Source organism: Ambystoma mexicanum, chromosome 2q (genome assembly GCF_040938575.1).
Source record: "Ambystoma mexicanum isolate Mex_15411 chromosome 2q, UKY_AmexF1_1, whole genome shotgun sequence".
NCBI classification, from domain to species: domain Eukaryota; kingdom Metazoa; phylum Chordata; class Amphibia; order Caudata; family Ambystomatidae; genus Ambystoma; species Ambystoma mexicanum.
In genome coordinates this window covers 201,225,376-201,242,615 of record NC_090924.1, presented here as the reverse complement: position 1 = coordinate 201,242,615, position 17,240 = coordinate 201,225,376, and the positions used below count along the sequence as shown (strand labels likewise).

The following is a 17,240-nucleotide window of genomic DNA, read 5'->3' as shown; positions in this document are numbered from 1 at the left end:
TTGTCATAATCGAACCAATGGACAAGGGGGGAGGGAGTAGCAAACATTGCAAAAAAACACCTAAAATTCTTCCATAAATAGAGTGAATGCCATGACTGCGAAATGTTGCATCTGAAAATGAATCCAACTGCTTGTAGCTGTGTAAACATTATATTAGTTTAATGCCTCCCAATGATATGCCAAGCTTCAATGACAAACGTATACAAATCCCTGGTGGCACAAATGGCACTAACTGCTCTACGTTATTGGTTGGTGATATTTATCGGTGGTACATCAAAGGTGCCGATAAAGGAGCTATTGCTTTAGAAGTGGCCCTAAACAACATGGAATATTTTGTTCACAACAGCGACCCCACCACAGACATATGGAACATGCTTGACTGGGTGATTCCTCAAAATCCAACTGCACAGATTAACACCACGCCTTGTATCTGGTCAGACCACTATGCCATGGTCTCAAATTTATCTTCAGAACCCACTTCTGAAAGTAAATAATCCATCAAAGAAAATCAAAATCTGCAACTTTATTAAAGTATGCGCTACTGATTTACAGGAATTCTTTAAACAGGTCATGAACTCAGACTCGGCATCTTTTCTAGATGACACATTTAAGTCCACCTTGGGTGCTATGCTGGACAGAGTGCCACCTTTTAGGGAGAAACTGGTTAGGTATGATGTGTCACATCAGATATTGTTTAACCAGGAACTCAATCTCCTGAAAATTGTAAAAGGAAAGCTGAATCCAGGTGGCTCAAATGTCCCTCCGAGGCGAACAAAATCAGTTGGAATGCTTCTGAAAAAGTATACAAGACAGTAATCCTTGAGGCTAAAAGAAATGTCTTTAATGAACAGATTGAGGAGGCTAAATATAACTCAAAAATGTTATTTGAGATTTTTAAATTGCTAGAAAACCGAAAGCTTAACTAACACCTTGCACTACCAACTGACCGGGACTCTGTCAAGATACAAATGGATTTTAAAGCAAAAAAGTGTCAAAAGCCCGAGCAAAGATCCAAAATGACCTGACTAACAATATGTCCGACCTGTCTCTCACTCCTAAAGTCGTGACCAGTGACTGCTGACTGAAATTAGATTTTTCACCTGTTACCATTCCTGAGATGACCAGCATACTGACTTCATTACATCCCTCTGTGTGCCCAGAAAACATTATTCCACCCAGAATTATCCTTGAACACAAAGAAATATTTGCCCCGTCCATGGCTAGATTTGTGAACTCGTCCTTTCTGAGCAACCAGGTCCCCGAGTCCATTAAGATGGCCACTATTACACCTCTGGTCAAGAAATCAGGCTGGGACCCCAAAGACCCAAACAACTTGAGACTTATTGTGATCTGTAACTTCCTGCTGAAAATATGTGACAAAACAACAACTACACAACTAATAATATTTGTGAAAGCCTCTAACATTTTACACTCCAGACAATCCGGTTTTAGGCCATTTCACAGTACGAAAACATCCCTCTTAGATTTACAGACCCACTTGCTGAGCATCATTGAAAAGGGTAACACAGGGCTACTTGTGCTATTAGATCTATCGGCCGCATTCTCTCTCTTAGATCATGAATGCCTCTTCCATACATTGAGTGACGTAGGAGTATTTAGCAAGTAAACTTAACTGGGTGCAATCCTTCCTGTCACATCGGACGTCTAGAATTTGTTGGGGAGATGCTACCTCTCCACCAGCACCCATCGTCTATGGTATCCCACAAGGGGCTTGTAGGTCCCCAACTCTTTTTAACCTTAAACACCAGACCCTTATGTGGTCTCTTAGAAGAGTCAGAGACCTTTTTTTAACCAATTAAGCAGAGGATACACAGCTGATTCTTGAACTCTCCAGTGATTATGAGCTTGATTTGGCTAACTTGGAGCATATGTATTCTCGGGTTGAAATCTGGATGAATCACAATTGGATGTGCCTAAATGGTAACAAAACCGAGCTGTTGGTTTTTGGCTCCAATCAGGCCAGGGCCAAACTTGACTCTAGATAACAGTCTTTCACGATTCACGCTTGTAGTATCCCATTTTCTAAGAAGGTCAAAACTCTAGGTTTCCACCATCGCTTAGATTCCAAAGCGCACATCAATGAGACGGTCACTAACTGTTCATACTACCTTCATCTGCTGAAGAACGGTTTATAGTGATATTACCGAAAATATTTTACCGACAAACAACATGTTCGAGAAAACAAAATGTCGAATTTAAAGGTGTCGACATTAGATAATTATAATGGAGATGGCCATTTTATCGAAACAACATTTTCGAAAAAATAATTTGTTAACCCAATGCCTAAATCTCAGGGTTAACTTGTCTAAAAAAAATGACGTTGTCATGGGGGGGGGGTCCCCCACCAGACCCCCTACTACCCACGCAACCCTCGCACCCTCCGCAACGAATACACAAATTTGAGTGCCCAAAAGCACATAAAATAACGATATACTAAGGGTTAAACAAGCGAGTAAAAGGCAAGAGTAAAGCACCTTACGTGAACAGTGATAAACAGATAGACTACATAGAAGGCACACGGTTGGGGCAATTAACAAGGAATGGTACAAGAAGAAGACCAAAATATACAATATCGTTGTGGAACTGTTACGTTGCAGTAATTGAGGGTAGAGTGAAAACGAACAACATGCTGGAAGGGTGGCATACAGAATAAACAAGAGATTCAATATCAACAACCCAACACTATGGCATTTCTTATGGGACTTAATTATAGAACAATCGGCCCAAGAGTTTAAGTTATCTCAAACCATTTCACTGGAAAATGCACAAGTAAAAAAGAAAAAATAGAGACTATGAACAACGAATTCAAAGTATAGTGATTAATTTTGAAACACAAGATGCATATGACTTTTTAGAAGCAATAGCGTATAATCTGAAGTGTTAGGACGTAAGGGTACTCACCAAAATAAACGATCTTTCAGAAGAAACCCCATTTCGAAAATCCACGTTGTCCGACGATAATCCATAAGAAAATGAGTGGTCGAAGGCCAAAAAAGCAATCCAAATCAGAAGTAGCGAATAAAAGTCTAAAAACCATTCCAAATAAAGTATCCAAAAACCATAAGGTTTATCCGTGAAGCATCTAAAGTAACCGAGAATCCATAAAAAACTATGCCAAAGTGAGTATCCAAAATCAATAAAAATTAATCCAGGATGCGTCCAAAGTAAGCAAAAATGCACAAAAAAACTATTCCAAGGAGAGAATCCATCATCCATGAAATTGATCCGGGAGGCATTCCAAAAAAACAAGAAAACCATTCCAACAAAAATAAATTTAATCCAGGGTCCATAAAGAAAGAAACAAATACAAAAAAAAATCCTGAGAAATGGGAAGAGCAGCAGCAAAGACGCCCAACGGTAGCGAACGTCCTCACAAAATGGCGCTTACGCACACGTGACGCATGCGTAAGGGTTACACAAAGAACTACGTTTATAAAAATAATATTAAGTTAAATTACAAATGTTATATTGTTACGCCATCTAGTGGTGAAAATAGTTAACAGTTCTATTCAATGCATTTTACTGTTCAATAAATTATTCAATATTCTAAAGAAGAATGCCTGTGAATTATATTTTGTATTTAGAAATTAAATATTATAATAGAAAAAATGTATTCGAAAAAATTGATTTTCGAAATAATATTTTCGAAATTTTGACTTTCGAAAATATTGCATTCGAAAAAATAACTGGATACCCTGAAGAACATTTGTCCTATTCTTGCATAGTCAAATTGTGTATCTATAACAAGAGCAATAATATAATCTAGACTCGATTATGGTAATGATCTACTGATGGGCGCAAACGAAGTCTACAGAAGCTGCAGGTGATTCAAAACAATGCAGTTTGCATCGTTAAAGGAAAAATCAAGAGAGAACATAACCAGCTGTCGTCAAGATATGCATTCACTCCCGATCTCAGCACGGGTACAGTACAAGACAGCTGTGCTGGTTCACAGATGCTTATATGGTACTTCTCCGGCTTACTTTAAAAGCCTGGTGCGTCCATGTGAACCCACAAGAAGGCTCCGATCCTCGACACTAGTGTTAGTCAGTAATCCATGTTTTAAACAGACTAACAACTAACAGCCTTTGAAGTTCATTCCCAGATTTCTCAGCTAAGCTTTGGCATTACCTAGCACTAGAACTGAGACAACAAAAGGACTTCAAAAGATTTTATCGACAATTAAAAATCGTACTTTTTGCATAAAGCTCTCCTGATGTACATTGAGGTCGGATCTATGAGATTTCAGCGAAAAATGTAACAAAAAAATGTGCAACAACACGGAAATACTGAAAAAATACAGGGTTTCTTTCTAATTCGAGCGGGTCCCTCTCAACCCCCCTTTTGTTTTGATTATAACCCTACCCCAAATCCCTCCTCACCCCTTTTAGTCCCTTGCCTCACCACCACCCCGGCACCCCCCATATATATTTTTAATTAACAATTCAGTGTTTTTTCGGTATTTCCCGGTCATTAAAAATGTTATTCGGGTCGGCCACCAGGGGGCGCGCGGATGAGTCGCCTCTCCGTGTGAGCGCTCTACACAGGGTCCGGAAAGTGGCAGTGAGCCCCCACTTCGAGACCCCCCCCAGAGCTGATTTTTGACCAAGAGACGTGGGAAGGTGTCCCCCCCACCTGAGAGAAAACCCGGAGAAAATCGGAAGCGGCATCGTGGTGAAATTAACGCCGGCGCTTTGAGGCCTTCGGCGCGGCGTGAGTTCCGCGGAACTCCCAACCCGGGCCTGCGTATACGCGGGAAGTGCCGCCCTCTGAGTCTGATCCGGCGCACTTCTCGGTCCTCCGCGTGGAACCGGCTGCGCACCTCTGCCAAGGGCGGTTGATACCCCCACCGCGACACGGTAGGCGGACCCCTCACCCCCCCTGCAAAGCTCAGGAGGCCCTGGTGGCTTGGTCCTTCACGTCCCCCGCGTTGGCGGGTGCTAACGTCGCTTCACGACCCGGATGCTGTGGGAGGCCTCCCTTTATGGACCCTAAAACCAGGCTAGCGAAATATACGTTTTCACCAATTGCCAGATCCCCAGGGCCCTCCTTGATTTCTATAATGTCGACTGCAGGATCCGAGGCCACCGCGACCAAGGCGGATGTTGCTGATTTGCTTGCCGAAATGAGGGGCATGCGAGCAGATATTGGCAATAGGATAGACAAGATCACGCAGAGGATCGACAAAATGGACGATAGGCTCGAACAGGTTGAGCACAACCAAACATCTCTGAATGTGCTGGAAGCACAGATGGATCACCGAATCGCAGATATATCGGACAGAGAGAATGAACTGCGCCTTAAGGTCGATGACCTCGAGAACAGGGAGCGCCGGAACAATATCCGAATATTTGGTCTTCCTGAGAAAGAGGGCGAAACCGAACTGGACCTGAAGCAATCGTTGCATGCCATCCTGAAGCTCCTATACAACGATGACTCAATTGACGCGCCTAAAATTGACCGCATCCATAGGGCCGGAGGTAGACCGGGGGCCCCGAGATCGGTCCTGGCCCGATTCCATAACTATGCGGACAGAGCGCGAATCTTGGACAAGGCCAGAAGCGCCCCACAGCTGTCCTTGGAGAACTCCGTCATTTCACTTTTCCAGGATTTGTCATCCCTCACGTTGGCGATGAGGAAAAAGTGCTCTCCGATCACGAAAATGTTGAAAGACAAGGGCGTCAGGTATCGCTGGGGGTATCCATTTTCCCTCACTTTCGAATGGGAAGGCTCGACAATGAGACTTGTCTCGGAGAAAGACATTGCTGACTGTACGACGGATCTGCTGGGTGCGCCGGAGGGTGCTCCCTCTCATGAGGATCAAGGATCATCTGGTGGTGAATGGAAAGTCAAGGCTTCGCGGCGAAGAAGGATTCCAGGCTCTAGAAAATACAGAAAAATGAACACCTCCCAAGATATGGAACATTGACAGGGTGCCTGAGGTACTTTGACATACTATTTGGTTAGAGGTAAACTGGGAAAATTACTCCACCACGGAGGTTACGAACTCTCATGTGCGAGTCGACCTCCCTATATGTGACTGACTGTGAAAGGTCGCCTCCTCCAAGTGTGAGGTATTGTTAGCTCGATGTCTCGCAGATGTTAGAAATGTGATAAGGCATAATATCTCTGCTCCGCTAGCTCCTGGGGGAGGGTAAATGTCTCTGTTACTGAATTATTGTTATCGTTAAGTGCACACAAAAGTTGGGGGCTCACTGATATATATTATCCTATTATGATAGGACCGCCTGTTTTGCGGTCTTCACGGGTGGTCCGAGTTCGGCTGGGTGATGTCAACCTGGGCGAATCGGGCGCCGAATGTGTTGGGGACGGGGAGGGGGGTGGGGGAGGGGGTGGTTGGGGAACACACTTCTCACACTGATTTTGACACGACGTACACGCAGACACACCTTGTGCACACCGAGGCCCACGATATGCTCCAGACGAGTTGGTCGTCGGTCTCCATGGGATTCTCTGGGAACCAATCCCATCACGACGACCCATGCATAGCGATGGCCGACAGGAAATGTGCCGTGGCACAGAGGGAATGGCCGCCCACGATCAACAATTACACTCAAGATGGCACTCACACCCCGTAGGGACACATTACGCATTTGCACACTCAACGTCAAAGGCTTGAACTCTCCCACAAAACGGTCGATGGTGGCCAGGGAATTTAGAAGGTCGAATGTAGACATCTTGTTCCTTCAAGAAACGAGATATCGGAAGGGAGAGGAGAAAGCCATCCCATCACGTGATATCGGGCTCACCTACTGGAGCTCGGGTATACTCAAAAAGGCAGGGGTGGGAATTCTGGTTCGTAAATGCCTCCGAATGACAACCCTTGACATATGGACGGACAATGAGGGGAGGGCGATCACGGTTGTGGGCAATATAAGGGGCACGACGATTACTCTGGCCACACTCTATGCACCCAATCAAGGGCAAAATCGCTTTCTCCATAGAATCTCTGAAAAAGTCTTCAATATGGCTAAGGGATACACGGTCCTGGGCGGAGACTTTAACATATGGATGGATAGCTCTATTGACAGACAGACCAGGGCTGATGCTTTAGACCCTCCCAACACTCGAACTGAGGCTGAAATTAAGTCTACCCTTGATCTTTATGGCCTTGTAGACAGCTGGCGACATCTACACCCGTCGGAAAAAGGCTTTACCTTTCACTCCCTCCCCCACGACACACTCACACGCATCGATTATATCTTTCTCTCTAACGATCTTCTACGTGTACTGCAAGCTGCCACTATATACCCCTCCGCTTGGTCAGACCACGACATGGTCACAGTTGACATATCCTGGGGTGAGCTGTCGCCGCGCAACACAAAATGGAGGTGTAATGACTCCCTCTGGGCCGACCCGGTCTTTAGAGAGACCTTTGAGATAGAGATTGAGCAATTCTTTCCGACTAATGATACTGGGGAAGTAGGGAAGGTAGCTGTATGGGAAGCAGCCAAGGCTACTTGGAGGGGTATCCTTATAGGGGAGGGGGCCCGAAAGAAAAGGGAACGTACAATATTAGAAAGGGGCATCAGGGAGAAGCTTGCTGTGGCACAGAATCTGGCGCAGACCACCCCGGCTGATAGACCAAAGTACTTAGCTGAAACTAAGCAACTTAGAGAAGAATTGAGGATTCTTATTGCTGGCAAAACGGCCCAGACCTTGCAATACCTTAAACAGAAATACTATGAGAAGGGGGACAAGGCAGATGCTCTCTTGGCGGCCCGCCTCCGTGCGCAGAGAGCAGAGAGATGGGTCGACCAAATTGAGAGGAATGATGGCACCCTGATAGATACAACGGTCACATCCCCGAAGGACATACAGGAGGCATTTGCCTACTTCTATGAGGACCTATATATGTGTGACCCCCCTCCCCCTGTGGGGAGCGTGGATGCATATCTTGTGGGGGCGCGTCTCCCCGCCCTCACGGGCGCGGAGGCCGAATCTCTAGACGCTCCGGTCACTGGGGAAGAGGTGGAAAGTGCCATCAAGAGGCTGAAAATAGGGAAGGCCCCGGGGGAAGATGGATTTACACCGGGTTTCTATAAAGCATTCTCCACCCTCCTTGCACCCTTCCTAGCATCCTTGTTTAATCACATTCTTGACACTGGGCAGGCCCCTCCGTCCTTTTCTCGGGCCCTATTGGCTGTAATTCCCAAGGAAGGCCGAGACCCTAAACACTGTAGCTCTTATCGGCCCATCTCACTTCTTAACATCGACGCCAAGGTGTATGCTAGGGTCATCGCGGCTCGGCTCGAAACATATCTCCCTAGACTGGTGCATTCTGACCAGGTTGGCTTTGTTCTAGGCAGGCAGGGCGCAGATACCATGCGAAAAACACTCCACTTATTATACGAGGCACAGGGAATGGAGGGGGACCCATTGCTCTTATCACTTGATGCTGAGAAAGCTTTTGATAGGGTGTCCTGGGACTTTCTAGAAAGAGTATTGGTCTCATATGGGTTGGGATCCAGACTCTGCCGTGCCATTAGAGCATTGTATGCCTCCCCTACGACATCGGTGGCGGTGAATGGGGGATACTCACGTTGGTTCCCCCTTGAAAGAGGTACGAGACAAGGCTGTCCACTGTCGGCGATATTGTTCGTCATGTCCCTTGAACCGCTGGCGCAGAAACTAAGAAATGACGGTAGAGTCAAGGGCATCACGGTGGGAGAAAGAGAGTACAAACTGGGGCTATATGCGGATGACATCTTGCTTCATTTGACCGACCCCTTGGCCTCAATCCCAGCTGCGCTTGAAATAATTGAGGAATACGGCGCGCTGGCCGGCCTAAAAATCAATACGGAGAAATCAGTCCTCCTCCCGATTGATAAGAGTAGAGATTCTGAGATCGCACGCTTTGCCCCGTTGGGAGTCCAAGTCAGCCTCACTACCCTCCGTTACTTGGGCGTTAATGTTACCCGTGACTTCGATTCCCTATATGGTGCTAACTTCCCCCCACTGCTACTTGCCTTACAGAAAGATAGCCAACGGTGGTCTAAACTCACAATCTCCTGGATGGGTCGTTTAAATGCCATAAAGATGGTCTTTCTCCCCAAGATATTATATTTGTTCCAGATGCTCCCCGTTAGGTTGCCCCCGGAATATTTCGTAGATGTGCGAAAAATGTTTTTGTCCTTCTTGTGGCAGGGCCAAAGACCCAGAATCCCAAGACCCTTACTCCAGCTCCGCAAAGACAACGCGGGAGTAGGCCTCCCGGACATGGAAACATACTACAGGGCGGCGCAACTTAGAGTCCTTGTCCCACACTTTAGGCAACGCTCGGAACCCCAGTGGATAGCCTTAGATAATTACCACCTTCGTCCCTTTATTGTGCCTGAATGGTTATGGGTCCCCAGATCCCAGTTACGTGAAAGTGTTAGATCTCACCCTATCCTAGGTACATTATGGGCTATTTGGAGACCAGGCAAGAAAATGGTTGGAGTCACGACGTGGCCATCCCCCCTGGGTCACCTTTGGTCTCCAGGGATCCGTGACGCCATACCGGAACCGGGAAGCTACGAAACATGGTACCAGGCGGGGCTGGAAAGAGCAGGCCAATTATGGCGTGGGGGAACCTTCGTAACTATACAAGAGCTCCAGGAAGCGCTTGGCATAGGAGCACTCTCGGTCTTCCTCTATCTGAGACTCAAAGGGGTGATGACAAGGCCTGTATGGAAAGACCAGCTGCAGAGGGACCTTACCCCTTTTGAGGCGATCCTTGATCGATGTACAGGCTCCAGTGGTCTGATCAGTGCTATGTATTCGGCCATGATCGAGACTGACATCTCCCCTTCTTTGGTGCTCAAGGGCAGATGGGAGGCGGATATGGGCAGACAGATCTCCGAAAAGCTGTGGCTACACATCTGCAGACGCACTGCGAAGTCCTCAATATCCTGCCAATACAAATTGCATGCTATAAAACTTTTGTATAGATGGCAGTATGACCCGATCAGGCTCGCCAAAATGTACCAAGGTGTTAGTCCATACTGTTGGAGGGGTTGTGGGGAGCGGGCTGGCTACTGGCATATGTGGTGGGGGTGTACCATGGTCCAGATTTACTGGTCGGAGGTTCTTAGCTGGATCAGGGACCTGGATGATGAAGAGAGGGTGAAGCAACCAATGTTTGTCCTCTTCGGTCTGATCGAAACAGGAGACGACGTTGTGAAAGCGCCTAGGATGGTACAGGGCCTCCTGATGGCTGCGCGAGCTTGCCTCACCATGGTTTGGAAGCGGCCCAAGCTCCCTAGTAAAACCGAATGGCTTGGGGTGGCACAGAATCTCTACAGAATGGACTGCCTGACCGCTACGTTACGCGGAGATCGTACTAATGTTGAAAGTGCCTGGTCTGAGTTTAGAGCCAAGCATGCCCCGTAAAGACAAAGTGTGCAATACATTGTTGTGATTTGTGCCAATAATAGTAACAAATGAAGATTTTTGTTGTGACGGCCCTCTGAGTTGCGTTATGTGTAATGGTCGGTCAACATACTCATATTCGAAGTTCTCTGGTGTTATCTCGCTGTGCAAGGAGGTTTCCCAACCATTTATTTGGAGATATTAGAGAAGGGGGGGGAGGGGGGAGGGGGAGGGGTGCGACTGGGCGTTGTTGTTCTTGTTCACTATACTGTTCACTTTTCAGGAAATACTGTACAGGATTTATGTTGATGATACTTCTCTCTTGTGCTCTTTCTACTTATACACTGAAATTTCTTCATCGCAATGTAAGTGAATGTTCAACTTGTATAAACTCAATAAACTTTGAATTTAAAAAAAAAAAATGTTATTCGTTCACATCTATTCGTTATTTTCACTTGATACCATTGAGGTCCAGCTGTACCACTTGCCCACTCTCTTTGTTGTCTTTTTCTGTTTATGCTTTGGTGCCCTGATGCCTGTGGGCTACCGGTGCCTTATAAATAAATAAAAATAAATGAACCCCCTATTGGATGGCCCCTAAAAAAGGTACATGTATTGGAGTACTTGGGTCACCCCCAGTTTTGTCCTCATGCATATCAACGGGATCGCTGAGCCCTTCAGTAGCCTCCTACCTAGAACTATGCCCTGATGTAGCTGAATGTAGACAGTGACACTAAGGATCCTCCTAAAGGCTAAATTCTGCTAATTCCCAACCACTTAGGAATCGTGTCCGGAGCTCTCCATTCCTATGAGCTGATGGGGATAGTCAGATGCTCTGCCTCAGCAGCCAGTGTAGGCTCACCTAGATGTTCCGGAACTATGTACATCACTGTGGCAAAAAGATGGAGCCTCTGCTGCTTGCGGGAAAAACAGTGGTGGTGGTGTTGTCCATCTGTGCTACCCAATCCCAAAACCTGCCAGGCAAGACTGCTGAGCTTTTCTCTTTCAAGAATATATCATTTGTCCTGCCATTAAGTGCGCAGTACTGTTCATAGGATCCAAAAAGCTGTTGAGTACTGGGCTACCTTGGTTCTACTGTTCAGTTCACCCATGTGAAGGTAATTTTCCATGAGTCCTCCAACCTAGTCTGCTTCATTGGTTGCACCTTTCTCTCGCCAGGGCCTATGTGTGCAGTCCATGTGCATGGACCATGAACTGTGACCTGCAGCCCAATGTCCTAACTCACTTATTACTCTAGATTTAGGAGGGAATCCCATAAGTACCACTTGGTGGCAGCTCTACCTTATAATGGGTAGTGAAACTTTATGTAAACAAGAGATAGAAAGCTCTAATCAACAGTTTTCAACATTAAACACATGACTGTTCTGTAAATATTCTATTCGTAGTTTATTAAATCGTAAAAGATACATTTATAAAAACTTCCACATTTTAAAACACTGCATAAAGTTTCACTAACTCACTTATTGTCATGATTTGCTTCCTGCACTCATTCCCACCACTTGGGGGGGAGGGGGGGAGAACACATTTGCATCTGTGCACTATTGGACTTTCCTTCCAAGCCCTGTGACACATTACCCGGGTGGTCTGGGAGCCCTAAGACCACATTACCTACTTAACCTCCCACCCAGATCAATTTCAAAACACTTTCCAGAATGTCTTGCCTACTGCTTAATCTCTTCCTTTGCAGAACAAGGTTGGGTACTGGATAATCGATACCTTGTGGCTGGCAGGTGTTAGCTGGCAGGTGTTAGCACTGATCACACCTAAGGCTTGCTATTAGTCGGCTTTTAAAAGCCTCTGCTTACTTCAGTCCAACGCTAGTCATTGTTGCACTATTCCCGTTTGTGACCAGCTTGCTTGTTCGTTTTCTTATTCCAACTTCTTGAGCCCATGGATTTTGATTTGGTTTGCTTGCTAGATTCACTTTCTAGCAGTCATCCATTTTTGAGCCAGTACTGTCCAGTTCTTTCCTGTTCCCGCAGCACAGATTTTCAGTGTTCTTTAGTTCCTTGATCTTGCTTTCTTTGAAGTATAATCTTGCACCCTTAAACCCTTTTGGAGCCATTTCCTGTTTTTATTCTCTTTTCCTTTCCTTCCCTCGGTGGGGAAGGGAAGGTTTGTACCAATCCTTGTGCTTTTCCTGGGCTCCATCTTGGAATCAGCATCTGGTGGCTCCGCCTGCTCTACTGCCTTGATTCCCCATTGATCACTAGGTGTGGTGTGCTGTTTTTTTCTGCTTCTTTGTGAATGCACAGGGCTGTCTCCAATATCCTGTAAGCACTATTCCTATGTGTCCCTCATCAAGATTAGGTTATCTTCCCTTTATTGTTGAAGCCTTTTGGTGTCCCCGTTTGATCGGCAGGGCGTGTGGGCTTCGCAGGCATCCCAAGTGGTGGTTTTTGTCCTCGCGAGTATGGTCTTTAAATTGCTGTATATAATGGTTCTATTTCGTTTTGCCGACAGGAGCTTTTTCGATGCATTTTTTGGGGTGGGGATCAACCCCCTGCCGCCAAGCTCACTCCTTCCCTATATTTTTATACCTACCCCAACACCCTCCCTACCCATTTTATCCCCTTACCCCTCTCCATATTTCAATTAGTTTTTGGATGGAATTTGTCGGTAAACATCCCATCAAAAAAACGTCTGCCAGCACAACAACGCTATACTGTGCACAATACCATCAGAGGTGTTGGCTTACAGACAATGTCACTGCTTGTCCTCTATGTGGACTTAGTCCTGACTGTACGGTCACAGCAATTATGGGCAAGGCGCTTGAAGACATTCCTTGTAATCATAGGGAGTCTTGAAGTAATTATCCTGCATCCCATTCTGCATATTTATATCTGTGACTCAATAGTCATCTGGTGATATCCCTACATATTATCCCCACCAAAAATATAGCCGTACATATGGTCGTTTGTCTCACCGTAGGCCATATTTTGGGGGTGGGGGGATATTTGTGGGAGTGGGGTTTGCGGGGGTGTCCCCCGCACATGCACATTTTAAAATAATGCGGGGGTGTCCCCCGCTGGGTCCATGGCTCAGTATCGCTGCAAAAATATGGTGATATTTTTGTATCGCAATATTTTTGCAGGGATATTAAGACATGTAACCCATCTGGTGAGGATGGGATAAGCCTGACCTTTATTTTATCAACATAAAATGATGCAGTTAATTGACATTGTTGCCCAATCTGATTGCCTGAACACTTTTGCTTATGCACTCAGAGCGCCCTCTTTCCTTGAGTTCTGCATTCCCAGTATTTCTTTTGCAGGGGTGGGCATTTTAAGTTCTCCAATTGTTTTCCTTTTTACTGTTTGGTTAATATATAAATTCACAGAACCTCGATTGCACATAATATTATTTTGTAACCATTGCATGTTCGTTGTTTGGGTTGCTACGGTTATCAGCTCACACCCACCCTGAAGCTGCCCTCATCACATGTTACCAAAAGAGGCAAAGGAAGCCCAACTTTGGACTTTGAAACAGCAGTGATCCCAATCATAAAGGTGAAACAGGCAGTGTGGGTCCGAGTAGGCGGTTAAGCCACTACTCATCTGTGTACTCCGGTAGAGCTTCAGTCATTTCGTCACATTATCGCCCCCCCCACACTTTCAAAATCTGGTTGTTCACGTGCATGTATCTGGTTTCCTGAGTGGGTGTTTGATAATTGGAAGCTGCCTATTTATACTGATACAACTACCACTAGATGTCGGCCTATCTATAGCATGTGAACTAAGCAGATCCACAAGTCTCCAAAATATATGACATGCATTACTTACCATAATAGCATTTCTTATGATTGTATCTGCTTAGATTCACATGCTGTGCATAGTCTGACATCTAGTGGTAATTGCGGAGTATTGCATCTTTCTTTCGAGGATCGAAAGAGGACATCGACATGGCCGTGCTTGTAACACTATCCCTAACGTAACGTGACCCTCATCCTTCGAGGTCCCTCCAATTGTGTTTTTTCTGCCGTGAGGGAGCCTTAAAACTACCTTGAGTACAGAGAGAGAAAGGTGTGAGATGTCTACGTTGCTTCTACTCCAAGAGGGGAGGAAGTGTGGGCGCGTGTGAATCTAAGCAGATACAATCATCAGAAATGCTATTGCGGTAAGTAATGCATGTCTTCTGATTCTTGTTAATTTGCTTAGAATCACCTGCTGTGCATAGACTAGCTAGCAGTGCCCAGAAAAGGTGGTGAGATGCGTGAAGGAACAGTAGAAAAGAGATGTCTTAGAACCGCTTGTCCCACCTGAGAGTCAGACAGAGTGAGTATCTAGGCAGTAATGCTGTGTAAAGGTGTGTACAGAACTCTAGGTTGCTGCTTTACAAATGGACTCAAGAGGAACATTTGCAATGAATGCTAGGGAACCCCAAGTGCCACGAGTAGAGTGTGCTCTTGGCTTGAAGGGCAGATCTCTCTTGACAAGAGTGTAGCACAATGTGATGCAGTTTACGATCCACTTTTAGATGGCTGATTTAGCGACAGTGACCCCTTCTCTACCAGCCGCCACTGAAACGAAAAACTGGTTCTTTTTTTGTGGTTTAGTCTTTTCCAGATAATTTACCACCGCTATCTTCACATCACGCGTGTGGAGGTTTCTTTCTGCCACGTTAGTGGGGTTCTGGAAAAAGGTGGGTAGTTCTATTGATTGGGTCACATGGAACTTTGAAATAAATGTAGGCGCAAACCGTGGGGGAGTGCGCAGAACCACCTTATCCTTGTGAATCGTGACAAATGGGTCTTGAACTGAAAGGGCATGCATTTCACCAACTCATCTTATTGAGGTGACTGCCACCAGAAAGGCGGTCTGGTTAAGTGAGTGCTTTAAGACTCGCTTTATGCATAGGTTCAAATGGTGTCCCCTTTAGTCTAGTCAGTAGAACATTCAGGTCCTATTCGGTTGCTGGGTTGGAAATAGGGGGATGAAGGCTTTTCACCCCTTCCATAAAAGCCTTGATCACTGGAATTTTCCACCACAAAACCTTTTTGTGGGACGTGGTGTAAGCAGAAAATACAGCTAAGTGGACCTTTAGGGAATTCAAAACCAGAACTGAATCTAGTAGGTGAGTCAGGCACAGGACAATATGTGTTGGTGAGCAGTCAATGGGATTGATGCTCTTGGAATTGCACAAGATGACGAAGCGTTTCCATAGCAATGTCTGTTAGGCTTTTGTGCTTCTCCAAGTATGTCCATGCATCTTTGAGGAAGTTGGAGGTGTCCGAACTCTATGACCTCAGGAGCCAGGCTGCTAAATTGAGAGTTTGCGGGCAGGGATGGAGTGTTTTCCCCTTGTCCTGTGACAGCATGCTGTACGGGCATGGCAGCTTCCTTGCAGGTGAGACTGGCATTGCCATCAGATGGGAGAACCAGGGTTGGTGTGCCCACATCGGGGCCACCAGAATCATTGTGACTGGTTCCTGGTGCATCTTGTGCACCATCTTGTTGAGTAGGGGAGTCAGGGTGTGGGGGGTTGTCGGGGGAAGCGTAAACAACTTTCCCTGACCATGTTATCCAGGGACTGTTTCCCTTGGAATGGTTCTGCGGGTACCTGGAGGCGAAACGTGGGCATTGTGTGTTCTCCAGTGTTGATGAAAAAATGATCTCTGGGAAGTCCCAGTCTGCGAAGACGTTGAGAACAATGTCTTTGTGCAATCACCACTCGTACTCTACAGGTAGTGGGAAGTCTCTGTAGAGCACGTCCGCCAGAAGATGGAGTTCCCCTGGAACGTGTTGTGACAGGAGGAACATCTTGTGTTTGAGAGCCCATTTCCATATGCTCTGAGACAGTTTGGATAGCCCTGAAGAGTGCGTGCCCCACTTGCTTGTTCAGGCAATACATGGCTGTGGTGCTGTCCGTGAGAACTAGGACTGTCTTTCCCTGTAGGTGTGTTTGGTAAGCCTCCAGGGCCTTGAACACTGCTAGTAATTCCAACAGGTGGTTGGATGCTACCGCTGGGGACCAAACGCTGTGCGTCGTCTGATGAAGGAGGTGAGCCCCCGACCCCTCAAAGATGCATCTACTGCGGGGGTAGTGAAGGTTTTCCCATGCAAGAGATTTTCCCTTGACCACCACTGCAGAGAGAGAACAAGGGCTGCTGAGAACCACTAAATCGTCCCATTGTCCGTTGGCCTGACACCATTGACTTGAGAGCCACTCCTCCAAGGGGCACATGCGCAAACATGCGTGTGCGACTAGATAAATGCAGGAGGCCATCATCCCTTACAGTCATATGGCTTTGCTGGGCCAGATTGTCTTGAATGGATTTCAAATAAATATTTGCCATTTTCCACATGCTTTATGGATATACGCAAGCATGCATCTTGCACATCAGTATGATTCCTTACAGCAAAACATACCACCATAATAACTTACCCACTGATTGAAGGCATCACACACATCCCTGTCAGAACTCGACTGGTCATGACTTGTCGTCGGTGGAGTAGTATAGTGCGTTTGATCTGAGAAAGGTGAAAAAAAGATCACTTCATTTTTGTGTCATTTCCAATAATTATGCGACCGTATGAAGACCGTATTTTTAAAAAAAAAGGTTAACACTCCATCATCTATTACACAAAGGAACCATAAATATCCAAAAACAGCCAACATTCACTGGCAAGATGGGTGGGACCTACTGCACTCTGGGAAGTGCACACCGGCACACAATTGCACAAAGAAGTATTCCTTCAGGTGGCAGTAGTTGACAAAAAACGCCATGACCCACGCCCAGGGATCAATGCCATGAAGGAAATCTGATACGAGTGTTTGAAACTCCAAAGCCAGCATAGGAAAATACAATCATGAGCCAATTAATA

The 17,240-nt window shown here is 46.0% G+C and overlaps 1 protein-coding gene across 1 annotated transcript in view; it reads right to left on the bottom strand.

Moving 5' to 3' along the window:
* The window catches only part of PDXDC1 (pyridoxal dependent decarboxylase domain containing 1), a 1,210,974-nt gene that overhangs the window by 482,747 nt on the left and 710,987 nt on the right, over window positions 1-17,240 (bottom strand). The window contains exon 15 of the mRNA XM_069647127.1: window positions 16,801-16,886. Within this exon, the coding sequence (XP_069503228.1) occupies window positions 16,801-16,886 (86 nt within the window). The remainder of the gene's footprint in view (window positions 1-16,800; window positions 16,887-17,240) is intronic.